This window comes from Perca fluviatilis, chromosome 22, assembly GCF_010015445.1.
Source record: "Perca fluviatilis chromosome 22, GENO_Pfluv_1.0, whole genome shotgun sequence".
Classification (NCBI taxonomy): Eukaryota; Metazoa; Chordata; class Actinopteri; order Perciformes; family Percidae; genus Perca; species Perca fluviatilis.
In genome coordinates, this window is record NC_053133.1 from 16762227 (window position 1) to 16781864 (window position 19638).

Sequence of the window (19638 nt, forward strand, 5' to 3'; positions counted from 1 at the left end):
TTGAGTTTCTGCGCGAGAAAGTCGCTGGGTATCTTTTGAACATAGTCATACTGAGAAATACAGAGAGAGTTTGGTGAAGCTTAATTAGCTTTGTAGCAACTCATTTGGCAATGGCTTGAATGTAGGCTAACGGACGTTCATTAATATCAAAAAGTTAGGACATTAAAGCTTTAAGCAATTATTTAATAAATTAGAAACTTTAAACATAATATACAGTAAAAGTCTAAAAGTGTTGTGTTTGGGACATTAGGTCAGACTCAGTGGTGAGTAAAACCGAAGCAGAGGGACAGACACAGAGCTGTAGAGGAGCCAAAGTAGTGCACTTTTTAATGAATTAACTTTATCAGTTATCAGGCAAATAAAACGCAGATACAGATTATCTGCAAACTGCCAAAAAAACGGATAATCAATAATCGGCCAGGGCTTGATAATCAGTCTATCCTTAGACTGCAGTGTTAGGGGGTACACAAAGGAGAATACTTTTTTTTAGGTTGTTGTTCGTATTAGGGGGAAGGCAAGGTGGTGCTTTCTCTTTCTCTTCTACTATTTTGTACTGTATCATATGCTGCTGTAATGGTACTGTTTTGTGTCTTTTGCACAAGGTTGGAGATCTTAGAAATGTAGGCTACTTACTCCACTGCACTTATATTGATCGCTCTTGAAAAAAAGCATCTGCTAAATGCCAAGTCTAGTGTCATCTGAAAGAACTAGTGCATCACTGTGGCCTAACTGTTCAGTTCCCCCAGTTGCATTTCAATTGGCTGCTCACAGTTGGTTGCTTTGACTAAAAGGAAACCACCAATGCACCCCTGAATTTGCAGCCTCCCACCTCCAAGATATCGTGATTGGCCACTTCAAATCTACAGTATGATCTTTTCAGTTAAGATCAGACCCATATTGAGGCTACTAAATGCCTGATATGTGATACTATCAATTTGTATAGAATGTATTTTTGTATTTACAAATTACTTATATTTCAATAAATAGATTTTCTCATATCAGTATTTTGTATTTTATTTAGATACATTTCATGAGCAAGTATTTGTAATGTGTAACAAGATAGAAGAAGTTCGTATCCTCAACAACAAATGATCCATGAAGAAGACACAGAGTGAAGCCCCACACAAACGTGAGGTTCATAGCCTTAGTCAACTGGACCTGTTTAAAAGATAAAGTGCTAGTTCACATATAATTATGGTTGGTTAAATATTAACTACCAAGGTGAATTTCATCATTGTTTTCTCCCACACCGCCCTTTGAACGAACCTCTGCAAATATAGCCACATATCATTATGAGCAACTTCAGGCAGGTCCTAAAGGAGATTGGGGAGTTTGGTTTGTTTCAGAAACGGTTATTGGTTGTATTATGCATTCCCAGCATATTTGCTGCTTTTGACATTATTGGTCAGGTGTTTGTAGGAATCAGCTTTCCACATCACTGTAACACTGACTGGATCTTGGAGTGTGGGCCAAACTTGACAGATGAGAGGCAAAGAAATCTCACCCTCCCGGTGAACAAGGATGGGAGGTATGAAAGCTGTGAAATGTTCACACCTGTGGATTTGGATTTGGAAACCATTGAAGCGTATCGGATTAACACTACAACTGGATGCACAGATGGATGGGACTATGGGACACCCATAGGTGCTTCCAGCATTGTGTCAGAGGTAATCAAGACAAACACCTCAGGGTCCCTACTAGACTCAAGGCCCTTAGGGTCCAAATTGTTGCTCACACAGTCCCTTAGTTCTGTGTATTGAGATTGTAATTCCATGCAATAGTCCTGATCTCTTTCTTTAAAGGGGTGATAGAATGATTATATAGGGTATTTTACACTGTTCCTTAAGGTCTCCTAATGGGGTATGTAACATTGGTTGGGCTGAAAATTGCCCGAATGCTATTTTATTAGCACCCTGTGAATATGGCTCTATTTGGAACAAGAGCTTTTCTTCCAAATATGGTAGTACGCTCATGAATATTCCGAATGAGCTACGCGCTGATTGGTTTGAGCAAACTACATAGAAACATATGGGAGACTGGACAGCAGATCTCATATTTCAGACACTGCAAAGTTATACATTGTTTGTTGGGCTATTTTGTTATTAAATTCACTTCTGAGACTTTTTTAAGCGAGAAATCAACTATATAAAGCTCAAATATGGGCCATTTTACGAATATTGATGGCTAATTGCAAATTTGGTAAGACTGTGTGTCGGAGTTCAGCCGCCGGTGCAGCCTCGCCGCCCGCCGGTGCTGCCTCGCCGCCCGGCCTGCCTTCCTTCACAGACCCCGGCCTTCTATAAGGTACTTGGAGCTCCGTCACGGCTGGCAGCACACAGCAGGGACTACCAAACGCTGCTGCCCTGACAGAGCTCCAGGGCCTGCAATTCCCCTCTTCCTGCTAGCTAAATGGCCCGTGAGAGTGAGAGCGCGGCCAGCGAGCTTGTTACACCAGCAATCTCTTACCACATGTTACATGTCACGCCACTTATACAACATATAACTAAATGTCTTCTAAAGCTAACAACATGTCCGATTTCAAGTTAATGAATATTTGTGGAGACTAGCTAGGTGTTTCGTTAGCTGCAACTGTCCCTTCAATCCTAACTAGCTATGTAGCTACAAATCATGGATAGTTAGCTTCATTTTCGGCGTAATTCGAGTATATTTACAGTTTGAATTTCGTCACGCCACGTATACAACATCTACCTAAGGATTAACAATGGTGTCTGATTTCAAGTTAATGAATTTTTGTGAATTCCAGAGGAATTCTAAGAGGAGGCTAGCTAGCTCTCATTGATAGAGCTACATCCAGCCGCAGGCTCTATCAATGAGACTGGCGGAAAAGCGGCGTTTATTTCCCCAATCGTTTGTTTAAATAACTCAACACATTATAATTGCACACATTAAAAGATTAACTGGAACCTGTGGTAACAGATTGCTGGCGTAACAAGCTCGCTGACCACTCACTCACACACACCTGGCATTAGGAAGAGGGGAACTGCAGGCCCTGGAGCTCTGTCAGGGCAGCGGCGTTTAGTAGTCATTCACCCACAAAGCAGTGACTTTGCGCGGGTATGAAGTTCCGTGGGCTGCCAGCCTTGACGGAGCTCAATCGAGCTCACAGCAGGCCGGGGTCTGTGAAGGAAGGCAGGCCAGGCGGCGAGGCAGCAACACAGGCAGCACCGGCCTCTGAAGTCCGACACACAGTCGGACAAAATTTGCAATTAGACATCCATTTTTGTAAAACGGCCCACATTTGACCTCTACATTGTTGATTTCTCCCATAAAAAAGTCTCAGAAGTGAATTGAATGGTAAAATAGCAGATGAACAACAGATGAAATACTGTATAATTTCTGAGATCTGCACGACCTAGAGTCAGAAGACTAACTGATCTCAGGTCAGTTGTGTAGCCTATGCAAATGTTGGGGCGTGACAAGGAGAGAGACTAGAGCCAAATGAGGAGGAGCCGCAATAGTTGACGTCAACTATGGGGCTTGTTGAGATTCGCCCGTTTTCAGAGGCAGTTTCAAATTGTGAGATTTGCAGAGAAAAGAGGTGTCAGTGGGATTTAGAGGTTCTATGTATGTCCTAGTTACCCCCTAAACTGTCATTATTCAACTATGACAAGGTAAAATCGGTTTTGCATTCTATCACCCCTTTAATTTATTCCTTTCCTTTCTTCTCCTTTTATAATCCTTTTCTCTTTTCAGTTTGATCTGGTTTGTGACAAGAGTGGTTTGATTGAGGCATCACAGTCCATCTACATGGCAGGTTTTCTGGTTGGAGTGTTGGTGTTTGGGGCAATTTCTGACAGGTAAGGGCCAATAACACATGCACACCCACCTCCTGTCTAATGTACATAGAAGAATAGTTTGCATTCTTTGTAAGACTTTAGGGGATATTGGTGTCACAGTGACGTTATCATGATAATCACTATTTGTGGCGAGACACGGCAGGTCAATTTTGAGATTTTGGGCTATTTGTCTTCAATAACATGTATTCTTTCAGACTTCAAAAGTCCAAAATACACATTTAGGTCTTACACTTTGTCTGTTTGAGTCTCTAGATTTCTCCTAAATTCAACAAAAGTTGGCATTCTAAATCATCACGCTGCTCTGCGATCGCTGTCTGAGATCGCTGTCTGCGATCGCTGTCTGCACCCTGTCTGTCGGTACACGATCCGTTCTGCCTGCACGATCCGTTCTGCCAAAGAATTTCCGTAGACCGGCTTTGGTTCTGCACATGCGCGATCCGTTCTGCACATGCGCAAAATGTTTGCGCATGCGCTGTTGTACGAGGATTTACAACACTGCACGATCTGTTCCACGCTTCCGGTCGACAGCCAAGCTAACGTTAGTTTAGCTAACAGCTAATTCGGCTAACCGCTAGCTTTTTTTATTTTATTTTATTATTTTTTTATTCACTCTTTATTATATAACAATCGTACAAACAATCAAGGCACAAAGTGATAGTACATTTGTCCAAAACGTGTCAACAGCTTTGAGGTAGAGAAATATATATATAGCAAATAATACTAAAGAAAATAAAATTAAAATAAGATGCTAGGGGTCTTTTTAGTCCATAAGGGAATGTAAATCCAACAAATATAAGAGTCTTTCGGCGTTTTTCTCTGTCATATATTTTAAAGATGTAACAAAAAGTTTAAGATCACTCTTCCAACCATTAATGTGGGGTTTGACTTTTAAATATTTGCACCTATGGATAAAATGTTTACAGTGCTCAATCAAGATATTAACCAAGAATTCTAAATTTTTATCCTTTAAAAATATTCCAGCTTTAATTGACATTTCATTTAATGGGTGTAGCAGTATATCTTTAGATTGAAGCCAGTATTGAAAAGACAGCCACAATTCATTAATTGGTTCACACTGAAAAAAAATATGTTCGACCGTCTCAATATCACTCTCACAGAAAACACAGGAATTACTCTCCCAATTAAATTTTACATGTAGGAAGTGGTTAGAAGGATAAATATCATTCAATATTTTAAATGTCACTTCTTTAGCTTTTGGTGGGAGAGGATACGATAGGGATCGTTTTCTAATCGTTCTAGCCTCCTCGTCACTGTAATCTCGGAGAACATATTTTCTTTTCAGTTGGAAAGGATAATATTTAATACATAATACACTCTTGACAAATTTGTTAGAGAACTGCTTGCTGTTCAAACTGACACCTTCAACACACAGAGGCCTCATCTCTGATATAACATTTGCACGCACTAAAAGTTGTTGAGTCATTGTTTTAAAAGGGACAAGGGATGGCTTTTATTACTTTAGTGTATTCTCTAAACGGACATTGAAAACTAAATTTGTCACAGAATCCTGTATGATTTAAAAATTCTCCAGAATCATCCATTAATTGAGACACATTCCAGATTCCTTTTTCCATCCAAGTACCTAAAGACAATGACTTCCTATTGGATAAAATGTATCTGTTATTTCATAGGGGTGTATTCTGGGGAGTAAAATTATGTTTAAAAATCAAATTCCAATAGATTTGCTGGTGAAAATCTGATAATTTCGTTGGCAGTTTACATAAATCATAATCACATCGTAATAAAAAATTAATACCTCCCAACTTCTTGAAAATTGCATCCGGTATGGTGAACCAAAAAGAGCGTTCGTTTGAAGTATATGAATTCAGCCATTTTAACTTAAGAACACCGTTCATAACCAAAAAATCAATTGCATTTAGTCCACCTTCTTCAACACTCTTAACCACATCCGCTTTTCTGATATAATGACATTTATTTTTCCAGATGAAGTTAAAATTGGTTTTGTTGATAAGTTGAGCCATTTTATCTGAAACCTCCAATGATAATGCAGGATATATAACTCTTGAGAGGCCTTCCATTTTAGATAAAAGGACTCTTCCAAATATGGTAATGTCCCTTTGTAACCATGAATTAAGAATGGCTTTGTATTGCTCTACTCTTTTATAAATATTTTCTTTCTCTCTTAATTCTTTGTTTCTGGTAACAGTTATACCCAAGTATTTGACTTGCGATTTAACCTTTATGTTACAAATTACGTGAGCCGGTTGATCATGCAAAGCGAATAATTCACATTTATCAATATTTAATTTCAATCCTGCTGCTTTAGAGAATTGACTAATAGAGTCTAATACTTTGGGGATCTGCCTTTCATTTTTCAAAAATAACGTAGAATCATCCGCAAATTGGATAATGACAATGTGTTTGTCCAAAATGTTTATGCCTTTTGTACCATTATTTTTAATCATAATGGACATAAGTTCAGCAACCAAGATGAATAATAAAGGGGAGCTGTTGCAACCTTGTCTAATGCCTCTCTCAACTTTAAATCTCGGACAGGTACCATGTTCCAAAGCTACACAACTGTTAATGTCACTGTATAACATGCCAATTAGATTTATAAATTTCCTACCAAATCCAAAGCACTCAAGAGTTTTTAGAATAAATGGGTGCTCTACCGAATCAAAGGCTTTGTAAAAATCAAGAAATAAAATAAATCCACTTTCTATAAACAGATGACTGTAATCGATCAGATCTAAAACCAGCCTTATGTTGTTGTGGATAGATCTCCCACCAAGAAACCCAGACTGAGTTTCATTTATTATCTGGGACAAACCTAATTTTAGTCTAGTTGCAATACATCCAGAAAGCAGCTTATAGTCAGTGTTGAGTAATGTAATTGCTCTAAGATTATCTAGTATTCTTTTATCTTTGCCAGACTTTGGAATAAGAGTTATCAAACCTTGTTTCATAGTTGGCATCAATTGCTTATTCTCTATGCATTCTTGCAGTGCTTTGAACAGCATATTTCTAATATCATTCCAAAAAAACTTATAGAAGCTAGCGGTGAGTCCATCAGAGCCAGGGGATTTGTTTACTGACAATTTCAAATTAACAGCATCTAATTCTTCTATTCTTAAATCTGATTCACAAATTCCTTTAAATACATCATCAATGGTTGGTATGAAATTTATGACTTTGTCAAAGAAGCTATTGGAATCAGTACAGGAGTATGCAGATGTATAGAGCTTACTGTAAAAAGTGAAAACTTCTTTTTCTATTACTTTAGTTTGATTACATTCTATTCCCTCTATCAGTAAGCTTGTTATCGCCTTCTTTTCCTGCCTTCTCTTTTCTAAGTTGCAAAAATATGAAGTGTTTTTTTTCTCCCTCCTCAATCCATTTGGCTCTTGACCTTACAAACGCACCTTGAGCTCTTTTGAGATATATATTATCTAATTGTGTTTGTAATTTCATTAGTTTCTCCTTGTCTTCACTACTCAAGTCAGGCCTACTACAGCACTGGCTGATTTCATGAAACAGGTCGTTTTCCTCTTTTCGCCTTTTCTTATTAAGCTCCTTGCTAAACTTTATAGAAAATTCTCTAACTTTATATTTTACATATTCCCACTTATTGCAATAATTATTTATGGATTCGGTAGCTTCAATTTCATTAATTATTTCTTTTATTTTTGAACAGTAGTCCTTATTTCTTAGCAAATTAGTATTAAATTTCCAGTACCCTTTGTTGTTCTTTTTCCTACAAGTTGGATTTAGTGTTATTTCTGCTAAACAGTGATCAGTTAAAGGGGCTTTAGACATTGAAACTTGAAAGGCAGATTCTCTGAATGAACTAGCAGTCAGCCAGTAGTCAATTCTAGATTTACATGTACCATTGGGTTTGTACCATGTGAATTGTTTTCCCTCTGGGTTTAAGACTCTCTATATATCAACCAGGCAGTTACTATTCATAAATTCTCTAATTATGGGGTTGTAATGATTGCTGTAAAATTTAGAAGGCCATCTATCTTTCCATTCATCTGGGGTCATATTCCAATCACCTCCCATTAGAATTAAATCTGTGGGGTGGAGGGCTTTAAGCTCTGATACAGTATTCAAAATCTTATCAAGCATTTGTTTGTTTTGCGCAATAGTTCTATATCCATACACATTTGTTAATATGAGAAAGTGGCTTTCAACTTTTAAAACGACCGTTATCCAGTGACCTTCCCCATCTGCTCTGTATGTGATAATGTCTCCTGGGAACCTATTAAAACAGATTGCTACACCAGCAGATTTATTGGTTCCATGACTAAACAATATCCGATCACCCCACTGGTTAGTCCAAAACTTCACATCTGAGTCAGCAGAATGAGTTTCCTGCAGTAAAATGCATTGTGTTTTAAGCCCTTTGCAAAATAAAAATAAAGCTTTTCTCTTAACTAAGTCTTTAAGACCCCTCACATTTAATGTAGCAGAAGAAAAAGTGCAACTGAACATTAAGATGGATAAATAAAGAACCAATCCAACACAGAACTCAGAAGTAACTTGTAAAAGTTGCCCTACGCTGTAAGTAACAAATAGTGTCCCATGTTATTATATTACACTCACAAGTTTTTTTTTTTTTTTTTTTTTTTCCCTTTTAATAGGTCAAACCTTTTTCTCCTATTTAGCCAATTTGTCGACCCTCTACGTATCCATGAGGTCCACGGTAATAAGCACGTTTTCCTTCGCGGCGAGCTTGCTCAATCTGCGGCCACAGGTTCTTCCTCGCCTCCCTGTCTTCCAGTGGCAGCATCTCAGCGAAGCGGACGCCTCTCTCCTTGCACACCGGGGAATCCTTGCTACGGCGCCATATCTCCTCCTTAATCAGCCTCCGGGCAAACAGAATGACCACATGTCGGTTCTTGTTGCCCTCTTTATGGCCAACCTGGTGGACGATGTCGACGGCGTCTTCTAGCTGGTGCATTTCCATGTCGGGAGCAATCTTAGCGAATAGGTGTATGATGTCTGTTCTGATGTTTTCATCGTTCTTCTCCTTCAAGCCTTTGAGTTTCAGACACCATCTCATCTCGTATCTTTCTTGCTCCTTGACCCTCTCCTTCAACTCTTTGTTCTCCTTCTTTAGGAGTTCGCTTTGCGAGTCCAGGTCCTCAATTTTCTTCTTACATTCTTTGACTTCTTCCGCATGAAATTGAACCGCTTTAGTTAAGCTTGCAATCATACAGCTACTCTGCTTAGCTTGCTCTTGGAGTTGTGCCAATTGCTTGTTAAAGTTCTTTTCCATGCTTTGAATAGCTTCCAGTATGGCCAGGTTGGAGACCTCCGCCTCCTTATTATCACTTTTGCTCTTCTTACCGACTGGAATCTTGCTCGGTGTTGTGGGGACGGACCCAGAATCTTTTCTTTTATTAGCCATACTAACTTCCATCGCGTAGTCGTGATCGGTGGTTATGTCGTGGTCAACAGCGTTTTCTGCATCTTTTGACATTCGCTCAGTTGAACTCAACGTTTCTTGGGATTTCACATTACTTACATCGTCAATTATCAGTTTGGCAGGTTTCAAAACCTTTTTCGTTTCCATTTCAAAGTTGTGAGTGTTAATTAACAAGTGCAAATTCAAGGTTTTGGGACAAGTTCGCTGCAGCCTTAGAAGTGGGTTGCTGCCATATGGTTGCTGCTCAACACGCCATCTTGCCGGAAGTGGCTAACCGCTAGCTGAGACAGCATGTAATAACTTTAAAAGACCCTCAAAATAAAACTTGAAAATAAACGTTAACATATATAACAGCTGTTACGTCAGTTCTACTTTACTTGTGCTCATTTAAAATACAATTACTCAATATTTGTCTTTATTGTTATGTAGCTGTAGCCTGCTTCTCCCATTAAGTTTGACTTAACGTCATTTTAGACTAGCTGTCAGCTAGCGGTTAGCCAAATTAGCTGTTAGCTAAACTAACGTTAGCTTCCCGGTGGAGGCTAGCCATAGGCTAGCGTGGAACAGATCGTGCAGGTCGTACAAAGCAAGGTTGTTGAGCTCTGTACTAATACAATTGTATGTCTAGCTAAATTCTTTATTCACAAATTTAGAATTGTGAAATCCTCTCCCAAATTTGTAGTTTTTTTAAATGAATTTAAACTGTATTTGAAATCCTTAAAAACTCTGAAAAGTCCTAAAGCACAAAACATATATGATACCCTAAAACACTTCCCAACTGAGGTTAATAGCTGAACAATGACTGAAATCCCCTTTTTTTTTTTTTTTTAAATGTCTCTTCTCCCTTAATAATCATCCTTACTTTACTTTTGTTACTAAGTCTACATGTATATTTCCTGTTTGTATTAAGAGCTGCTCCATCTGGCTATATTTTCCTTGTATCCTACTCTGTCATAACCATTGTGCTAAATCTATCCCTGCCTCCAGATACAAATGGTCCCCCTTATATGAAAATATTAACTGGAATAGAGCATGGAGTAACCCACATACATTTTTAATTACAAACAAAGTAAAAGAAATATCATTTAAAATTCTTCACCTTTTTTACCCCTGCAACAAGATTATCTCTAAATTTATCCCTACCGTAGACGAAAAATGCAGCTTTTGCTTTATGGAAACAGAAACGATAGACCATTTATTCTATAGCTGTTCACATAGCTCTTCGCTGTGGAGTGATATACAAGGTTTCATTAATGGACAACTTGGCTCAAACATACATTTATCTAATTTTGATATCTTCTTTTACTTTTCTGACTCAAACTCCTCTGTACAATATATAGTCAACTTAATAATTTTGCTTGGAAAATTCTTTATTCATAAATCGAAATTTATGAAAAATAAACCTCTTTTCAATGTCTTTAAACTTGACTTAAAAAATTATATAGATTCTATTTCTGGATTAGAGGGTAAATCAGCATCAAAATGTATGCAATGCTTATCTGATTTAACTTTATAATTAATTTAACTGATACTAAATGTCTGATACTCTGGCTATGTACCTTTTTGTTGTTTTTATTCTTTCTTTTTTTTAATTCTTTTTTCTCTCTTATGTTTTTTAATTCTTTATGAAAACATGTTCTGTAACGAAATGAGTTGTGTACTACAAGTTCAATCTCTTTGTTTTGACAAATTGTAACAAAAATATTTTGCAATAAAAAAAATAAATTATATATATATAATATATATATATATATATATATATATTATAGATATATATGGTTATATGCAGCCATGTTTGTTTGTAAATCTTAATATTTCAATAAAAAAAAAAAAAAAAAAGATCGTGCAGGTCGTAAACAGTATTATCTTGCCATACCTGTCAAGTTTTGGATTTGAAAATAAGAGAAATTTTCCGGCGCCCACCGCAAGCAGTCCCACCACCCCAACCAAGCTCCAGTATCCCTTACATTTTAAGACAGGTGTACAAGAAAGCTAAAATCACCACTTGATGCAGAATGCTGAAAACATTTACAATTTATAACATTGCTTGTCTTTACATTTTATTTTCAGTCCACACATTCTTTTCATTTCATATTGCTTTTCTTTTACAGTTTTTCTTTTCATTTCACATAACTTTTCTTTACTCTTTTAGTGAGTTATTGTATAAATTTGTTGCAGACTTTGCATTCTTTAAGATTGTTTTGGAAGGAGTGTATTTGTGGGCTGGGCCAGAGTGGTTTACAGAGTGGTTTACACAAGAGTAGAGCGCAAACAGTTCTGTTGTCTAACGTCATCCTATTCTCTGTAACAATCTTTCATACCATGCTAAACACCCTTTCTCAACTTGCATTGCTATGGGGAATGCATAGTAAAGCCTTCATAAGTTTTGGCAGCGCACCGTCTCTGTCGAAGCGTCATCATCCGTCTCTGTTTTTTTTTTTTTTTTTCCTGCGTTGTCACTCATCATCTGACCTCACACACTAAACTCGCGACAACTGCCATCTACAGTATCTGTAGTAGGCTACTGCAGGTGGCAGTTATCGCGAGGCTAGTGACAGAGCTCAGATTGGGAATGTTTTTTTTTTTTTACTCCGCTCGGACCCGGGGTATTATTTTTTAAAAACGCAGGTTAAAATACGGGAGATTTACGGGAAAATACTAATACGGGAGGACGGCGGGAAAGAAGGGTAAAATACGGGACTTTCCCGGCCAAAACGGGATACTTGACAGTTATGTATCTTGCGCATGTGCAGAACGGATCGTGTACCGACACTGTCATCACATATACCGTTGGATGGATGGTGTCGATGGAAAGCTCTCTCTCTCTCCTGTACAATGCTGTCGGATCCAAATATGGTCATTTCCTTTTCATCAGCAACTAATCGTGAAAGTAAAAGGGGGGATTTAACTCTAAATGCGCAATCTCATTGGCTGATGCTAATTTCTGACAACGTGATTCGTTCAGAATCTTCACGTGACGCGCTCTGATATTTCCGCGGTAGCTCAAAATGTCGAAAGAAGTGCGTCGAAAACGGTCGAAAATCATCTCAGAGAAGACGAAAACAGTTGTCATTAACAAGAAGACACAGGGGATTACAAACTATGACAGCAGATGATGAAATGCCTTCACATAGTATGTCGATGTTTAAACTGTCGTTCAGAAAACAGGAGTGTGCAGGCAGCGGAGGTAATCAGACTGACTCTCTCTCTCTCCTAGCAGTTTACAGAAAGTCATAGCCTACATGTCATATATTAAATATATAGATGTCACACTAGTTTTTTCCCAGTGGAGGAGGAAGTGCACCTCTGTCTGACCAAGTTGGTGGTCACTGAGCCTGTCTCTCTCTCTGACCTGTCTGTCTGACCCAGTTGGTGGTCACTGAGCCTGTATTTAGTCAGGATCCGTCTATTCTTCGTATCTCTGACAGTGTGCAGATACTATGTCAAATAACAATTTAGTCTACTTTGTTTGCTTTCTCCAATGTTCTAAATATTGGTCTTTTGAATGATTCATAATTAGTTTTGTTATGTTGTGTTGTTATGAACCAGTGCTGATGGGAGCCTGGTTAGTTAGCTTCACCATCAGCTGACTGAGGGGACTGTTTTGTGGGGAAAGTAAGCTTGAGGCAGCAGCAAGTATGGCCATCCCCACCTTGATGAAGGTGATTCTGCCATGCTGTCTGTTATGGAGAAGTTGTGGCTTCAGAGCACAGTTGTGACGGTCAATTCAATGAGAGAAACTAATATGCTCAGGATCTCGAAAGCTGAGGCTGTCACAACTGCCAGTGTAAAACATAGGCGCAAGAGTCTAAGCATAGCTAAAATAGCCTACATATGGTGCTGGAGTGGACAATTAGACTTTAGAAAGCTGTGACATCTACTGTTGGTCTTGTTCTGTGTCCATACAACTGTCTAGCGTGGGTTTTGTCGGCAACTTTGTGCATGATACGCCAATGTTAATTCTACGAGTTACTGCAGTTGTAGGCCTTATATTCCTACCATGTTATTAAATAATCAATTTTCATGAGCTTGAAATATTCTATATTATTATTATTACCAAGGTCCTGAGCATTTATCCTGTTTTTGAGCAATGTTTTCCAATAGAAATCTATTAAATTCCCCTATTTAAATCTTTAAATGCCGTTTTCTCAAAATTAGTTTTTTTGTCATTCTCCAGTATAAACATCTCAGCCTATGTAGCTCCTATGTACACCAAACTTTCCAGTTATACACTTAACAGTATTCTGAAGATATTTACAGAGGGATTTGTTAATACATCATTCCTGGCCTGATTTATGTCACATTTTAATCAAAAATGAATGCCAAAATTCGATTTTTTAAGGCTAGAGACCGTATATTTGGATTTCCTAGGTAATGAAAGCAGATATCCTGAAATCCCTTTTGTAATTTTGTTTTCATCTTGTCTGTAAACAAAATGAAAAAATAATTTTGCACCTGGCATTATCATATGTTCAGATCTATCTACCGAAAATATATGCAAAATTGTGAATATTTATTGAGATAATGCCTAATTTGCATAATTAAACATGTAATACATTTTTATATACTTGTTTAAGTAATAAACTGAGGAAGTTTCATTGTGATATCTATTATTTTAAAATTTTACCCTATTCACCTGTAGTGTCTCGCCTTAAATACAAGACTTGTGGAGTATCACCAACTGAAAGAAAGGTCTCCTCCGAGTCTGAATAAAAATCAAGAAAAAGAAAGAAAGTTGTTGCAGGACTCGGCAAAAAAAGATATATGGGTAAGGAGAAACATACAGAGGGATCAACCAATAATCATGCCAACAAAGGTAGCATCTTGCCACCAAGACAGCTAGATGCAAAAACAGTTACTTGTGCGTAACCAACCATTAAGGGGACTTCTACTCCAAAATGTACCCCTTTCTACGACAGGTTTTCAGTGAATGACACTACAGTATGTAGACTCACTTTGTGTCCTTTAAAACAAAACAAAAGCTCTTTCTCCTCTGTTTGTAGGTTTGGCCGACGCTTTGCAGTCCTACTCTCCCTCTTTCTCCTACTACTGTTTGGAGTGGGTTCTGCTTTCTCACCAAACATCTATGTTTACATGGTCTTAAAATTTGTCTGTGGGACTTCAGGAGGTACCATAATAATGAACACATCTGTGGTGGGTAAGTACACTGTTCATCTTTGACTAAAGACACACATTTTTACACCTGTAGCCCTGGTCTGAATCAGTTGATGAGTTTGTAAACTTGGAGCGTTTCCCCCTTGGTTCTGGTTTCACACGGAGAAAGATCCAAGCAAACCGAAATGCATCACTACAAATCAATCAAGAATGTTTACTCCCCTATTGGTCACATGTGTCTGGGGCAGCAGGAGCAAGAAAGTAAATACAAGAAGAAGGTCCTGTCGCATCTTCATGGCTGGATCTCATTTTCCTTATTTGATAGCTCCTCGCTCCTCGGCTCCTTCCATGATTTCCTTGCGTCTCTGCTGTGCTTCCTTGGTGGGAGGGACTAAGATGTGAGGAACGGAGGCAAGTGGAGGAGCCAAGGGTGCAATTTAACGACCTGAGACCTAGCCCATGTATTAATTAAAATAAGATCCAGACATTGTTTTCTGAGCGACGTTACTACAGTATCTCACAAAAGTGAGTACACCCCTCACATTTTAGTAAATATTTCATTATATCTTTTAATGGGAAAAAAACACTGAAGAAATGTAAAAAGTATTAAAGTATTAAGTTTACAGCTTGTATATCAGTGTTAATGTGCAGTCCCCTCAAAATAACTCAACATACAGCCATTAATGTCTAAACCGCTGGCAACAAAAGTCAGTACACCCCTGTGTTAAATTCCCATAGAGGCAGGCAGATTTTTATTTTTAAAGGCCAGTTATTTCATGGATCCAGGATACTATGCATCCTGATAAAGTTCCCTTGGCCTTTGGAATTAAAATAGCCCCACATCATCACATGCCCTTCACCATACCTAGAGATTGGCATGGGGTAGATTCCGTAAAATCATCTCTCTAACTGACATAAAACCATGCCAATCTCTAGGTATGGTGAAGGGTATATGATGATGGGGGGCTATTTTAATTCCAAAGACCAAGGGAACTTTATCAGGATGCATAGTATCCTGGATACTATGCATCCTGATAAAGAGATGATAGAGAGATGATTTTATGGAATCTACCCCATGCCAATCTCTAGGTATGGTGAAGGGCATGTGATGATGTGGGGCTATTTTAATTCCAAAGGCCAAGGGAACTTTATCAGGATGCATAGTATCCTGGATCCATGAAATAACTGGCCTTTAAAAATAAAAATCTGCCTGCCTCTATGGGAATTTATCATAGGGGTGTACTGACTTTTGTTAGTCTTTTATGAGTTATTTTGAGGGGACTGCACACTTACACTGTTATACAAGCTGTAAACTTAATACTTTACATTGTACAAAGTGTCATTTCTTCAGTGTTGTCCCATTAAAAGATATGATGAAATATTTACTAAAATGTGAGGGGTGTACTCACTTTTGTGAGATACTGTACGTCTACTCTGCCCACCGGGACTTTGCTCTACTCTGCTGTCTCCAACTTGAGCATTGGCTGGTTTGACCACGGAGATGCGAGTAGTTGCGAGCTTGATATAAGGTGCTCGCCAGGAGGGAAGGTAGCCTGACATCAGCTTAGGTCCATCAGGTCAAATAAGCGTCAAATAAACAACATCCTATGAATGCTAAACCTGTAGCTCATCAGCATATGAAGTCATTCTAAAAGACTTGAAATTGACTATCCACCATCTTTTCTGTCAGTGCCTTCAATTCCACTAAAATAATATTGTGTATGTCCACGGTTACAAACTAAACCTTGTTGTTACCACTGAAATAAAATAACTCAATATGTGCAATTCTCATCTGTCTTAAAGGGGTGGAGTGGACTGGCCGCTCCAAGGCTGCTCTTTGTACAATGGTTATCATATTATTCCTTCCTGTTGGACTGATGATGTTGTCTGGCATTGCCTATTTAATCCAAAACTGGAGGATCCTGCAGCTAGTGCTCTACTGCCCTCTTCTCCTTGTCCTAGGCATCCTTTACTGGTCAGCAGCCTCTCAGACCACAATACCTTTACAAGTTTAAATAGGCCTTTTCGTCAAACGCATTGCCAGAGAAGTTACAATTGTAACATCTAAATCATAGTTTTTGATTTCGAACTTGTGTTCTAATAGGTTTCTCCCAGAATCAGCCCGCTGGCTGATGACCCAAGGCAGGAAGGAGGAGGCACAAAAGGAGCTCCGCAGGGCTGCAAGGGTGAACGGGAAGAAGGTCCCAGAAGATCTGCTAGACAAGGTGAGCTGCATCAAACACACTTTTGACCTAAATACCAAAACAATACAGTAAATGAACCTCTCTGTGATACGAGTACATTTTATTTTTACTTGTTTAGCTAGAGATGGAGAGCACACCAGAACGAAGAAACATGTTGGACATCTTTCGGATCCTGTATTTGAGAAAATGTACTCTCATAATGGGCTATAACTGGTGTGTCCACTTTTATTAAGATAATTGTTCATGCCACTGTCTTTCTCACTTAGTGAATTATTATGCAGATACATTAAAGCAACACCAAAGATTTTTATTTTTATTTAAAATAATGTTTCCAAAATCGTTTCAGTGGTTCATTTACTCATAACAGGGTGAACAGCACTTCTGCATTCGCTTTGCGGCCCTCTATAGGCTATAACTGCACTATGCAAGTTTGCCAGATCTGGTAGCGGATCTATAGTTCGAATAACAACTGTAATGGACAATTCCGCTTCCAACCTGTAGGTGGACCAAAGAGGAAAAGTTCTTTTGTGTTGCTTTAATACTGTTAATCAATATTTTTTTTCATAGCTACATTGTTAATAGTGCCCATTTGTCACAATAATCTCTCCAACTCTCCAACTGCTACTAGGTTTGCAACAAGTCTTCTGTATTTTGGACTGAGCCTCAATGTTGGCAGTTTTGGCCTGAATATCTACCTCACACAATTCATCTTTGGAATTGTCGAAATTCCTGCAAACCTGAGCGCTTTGGCTCTTATTCAACACTTTGGAAGAAGAATAGTTCAAGCAGGCTTCCTGTTCTTTGGGGGTGCTGCTTGCCTCGTGGTTCTTGCTATCCCGAATGGTATTTTCAAAACCTTGGACATGTTTTTATTATGTGAAAACATTTGTTATAAAGGTGGCAATTTTTCTATGTTTATCCGACAGGTACAGAGTATGTTTTCTTAACTCATTATATACCCACCAGATCTTTCTGCGGTGGTAATTACCACAGCTCTAGTGGGGAAATTTGCTGCTACTGCCTCTTTCAGCACAGCCTACATCTACACTGCAGAATTATACCCAACCATTTTAAGGTAATATCACTCATTCTGCTGCTGTTCATGATGATGACACAAAAAAATCTAGATAACACTCAGATGGAATATTGATTTGGAATATCAAGTTTCACATGTTTTGTTTTCTGTTTATTGGTATTTATTGTGGTGATAGACTTACTCAGGAAAAGTGCTCTGAAAACTGATCAGCCGTATTCTGTATTTTTAATGCTTTAGTGCATAATTTTTTATATTAATTAACGTCCGTTACATTCAATCCATTGCCAAATGGTTGCTACAAAGCTAATTAAGACTATCAGCTCCACACAACTCTCTCTGGATGTCTCAGTATGGCTGTGTTCAGAAGATTGTGTCGTCCGGTGAATTTCCCACGCAGAAACTAGAGTGAAGATAATTACCACTTCTGAAGAGTCCATGTTTTTTTAAACCTCTGTGTCCTCCTTGGCTACTAGCAACTGTGTGGAGGGGAGGGGTGGTGTGCGATCACGGTAGGCTTGTATCATGTGGACGCGCCGACAGTGTTGTTGTCATTACTTTGAATTCCTCATGTAGGCGACAGAAACTACGCACTATAGCTTTAATACTAATGTCAAAATGTAGAGCTTATAATGCAGTCTTTCAGTAAGCATTCTCCATGTTGCTGGACACCTTTAAAGGTTAGGACTAGGGCTATCTGCAACACTCTCCTTGGATGACAGATTCAGCCTGAGATGGAAGTGTCACAGGACAGAATGATTATGGAAAGCCACTGGGCTAGAAGTGGATTGCCTGTATCTCAAAGATCTTCGTAATTCTTTTAATGAGGGAAGCCCTGCTTACTTTGCCAACTTCATTTTTTCTTCAAAAAGAAATCCTGAGATTTAGTTTGATGCTCTTATTAACATTGTTTCACTGCAGCTCTCTACGTTACCATGTTTCTCCACATACGATTGTAACAAATACCTTACCTTCTTTGTTGATATGGTAATGGCTATTACGTCCAGTATTCATCCTCGGACTCGCCCGCCCAACTCTGTAGCCCCTCGCTATCTCCTACTATTCTGGACTCTTTCTTTAACCTATTACAAGATCTGATGGATTGGATTAGAATGGAGCTATTTTTTCATTTGCTATTATTACATGCTATAAGATCGCTGATAAGTCCATTATCTATAGGCAAAATGGTGTAGGTCTAAACTCCATGTGCGCTCGTGTGGCGGGCATCCTCGCTCCGCTGATCAGGCTCCTGGACGTCTACCATTACACCATCCCCATGCTGATATACGGCATCATCCCCGTTGCTGCTGGGGGTTTCTGTTTGCTACTGCCTGAGACCCTTAATGTTGAACTTCAGGACCACACTGAACTCAGGTGAATAATGAACACATTTTTAACCCACAATATTGAATAAATGGCTGGATGAATTACAGTGAATATGCTCTTAGTTGCATAGCCTACATACTAGGCTTTATTATGAGAAGGAACAAACTCACACATTTTCTGCAATACATATGTGTGCCTTTTTTTTTTCTTTGTATCACTAAATTCATATAAAGAGGAAAAACCACTGAGTGCTACAAAAAAAAAACATGTATAAAATTTGAGCAGTATTATCTCAGTAGCAGCAGATAGTCTAATCCTAATGAACAAATGGATAAATGCTGAAATGCAATACGAGTTTAGTGATAGAAAGAAAAAAAGGCACTCCATAGTATCAGTAAGAAGTTGTGGATTGGGTGACACTCTAGAATGCAACGTGTTTAATGATTTTAAGGTACTGTATTATTTAAGTTCTGTAATTCTATACACTCCTCCTGCTTTTCATTTCAGAAAACCAGAGAAGGGGCCTACAGGGAACTAAGTCCACATTAAAACATTAAAAACCCCAACACAATTTGTTGACATTAGTTTTTATTGCATTGTATTTTATAATTGGATTATTGTAATAAATACATTCACACCCACAAGTTGTCATGTTTAAAGGCATATTAATTCAAATTCATGTATTTTAATTACTATTACTATTTAAACTCCATTGTACAGTCAAAT

The 19638-nt window shown here is 38.4% G+C and overlaps 1 protein-coding gene across 1 annotated transcript; it reads left to right on the forward strand.

Annotated features, from left to right (window-relative positions):
* Positions 1 to 1272: 1272 nt before the first annotated feature.
* On the forward strand, positions 1273 to 19578 carry LOC120552207 (solute carrier family 22 member 13-like). The gene is made up of 10 exons (XM_039790040.1): positions 1273 to 1667; positions 3715 to 3818; positions 14238 to 14392; positions 16153 to 16324; positions 16454 to 16574; positions 16672 to 16766; positions 17182 to 17396; positions 17520 to 17628; positions 18766 to 18960; positions 19420 to 19578. Exons 1-10 carry the CDS (start codon positions 1293 to 1295, stop codon positions 19448 to 19450), a joined length of 1572 nt encoding a protein of 523 aa, XP_039645974.1. The 5' UTR covers positions 1273 to 1292; the 3' UTR covers positions 19451 to 19578.
* Positions 19579 to 19638: the final 60 nt, after the last annotated feature.

What these genes read in the sequence shown, in the direction of transcription:
- LOC120552207 (XM_039790040.1), top strand. Translation starts at nt 1,293, where the DNA reads ATGAGCAACTTCAGGCAGGTCCTAAAGGAGATTGGGGAGTTTGGTTTG. An exon ending in TTATACCCAACCATTTTAAG is followed by an intron (nt 17,629 to 18,765) that starts GTAATATCACTC and finishes CATTATCTATAG; the next exon opens with GCAAAATGGTGTAGGTCTAA. An exon ending in CAGGACCACACTGAACTCAG is followed by an intron (nt 18,961 to 19,419) that starts GTGAATAATGAA and finishes TTTTCATTTCAG; the next exon opens with AAAACCAGAGAAGGGGCCTA.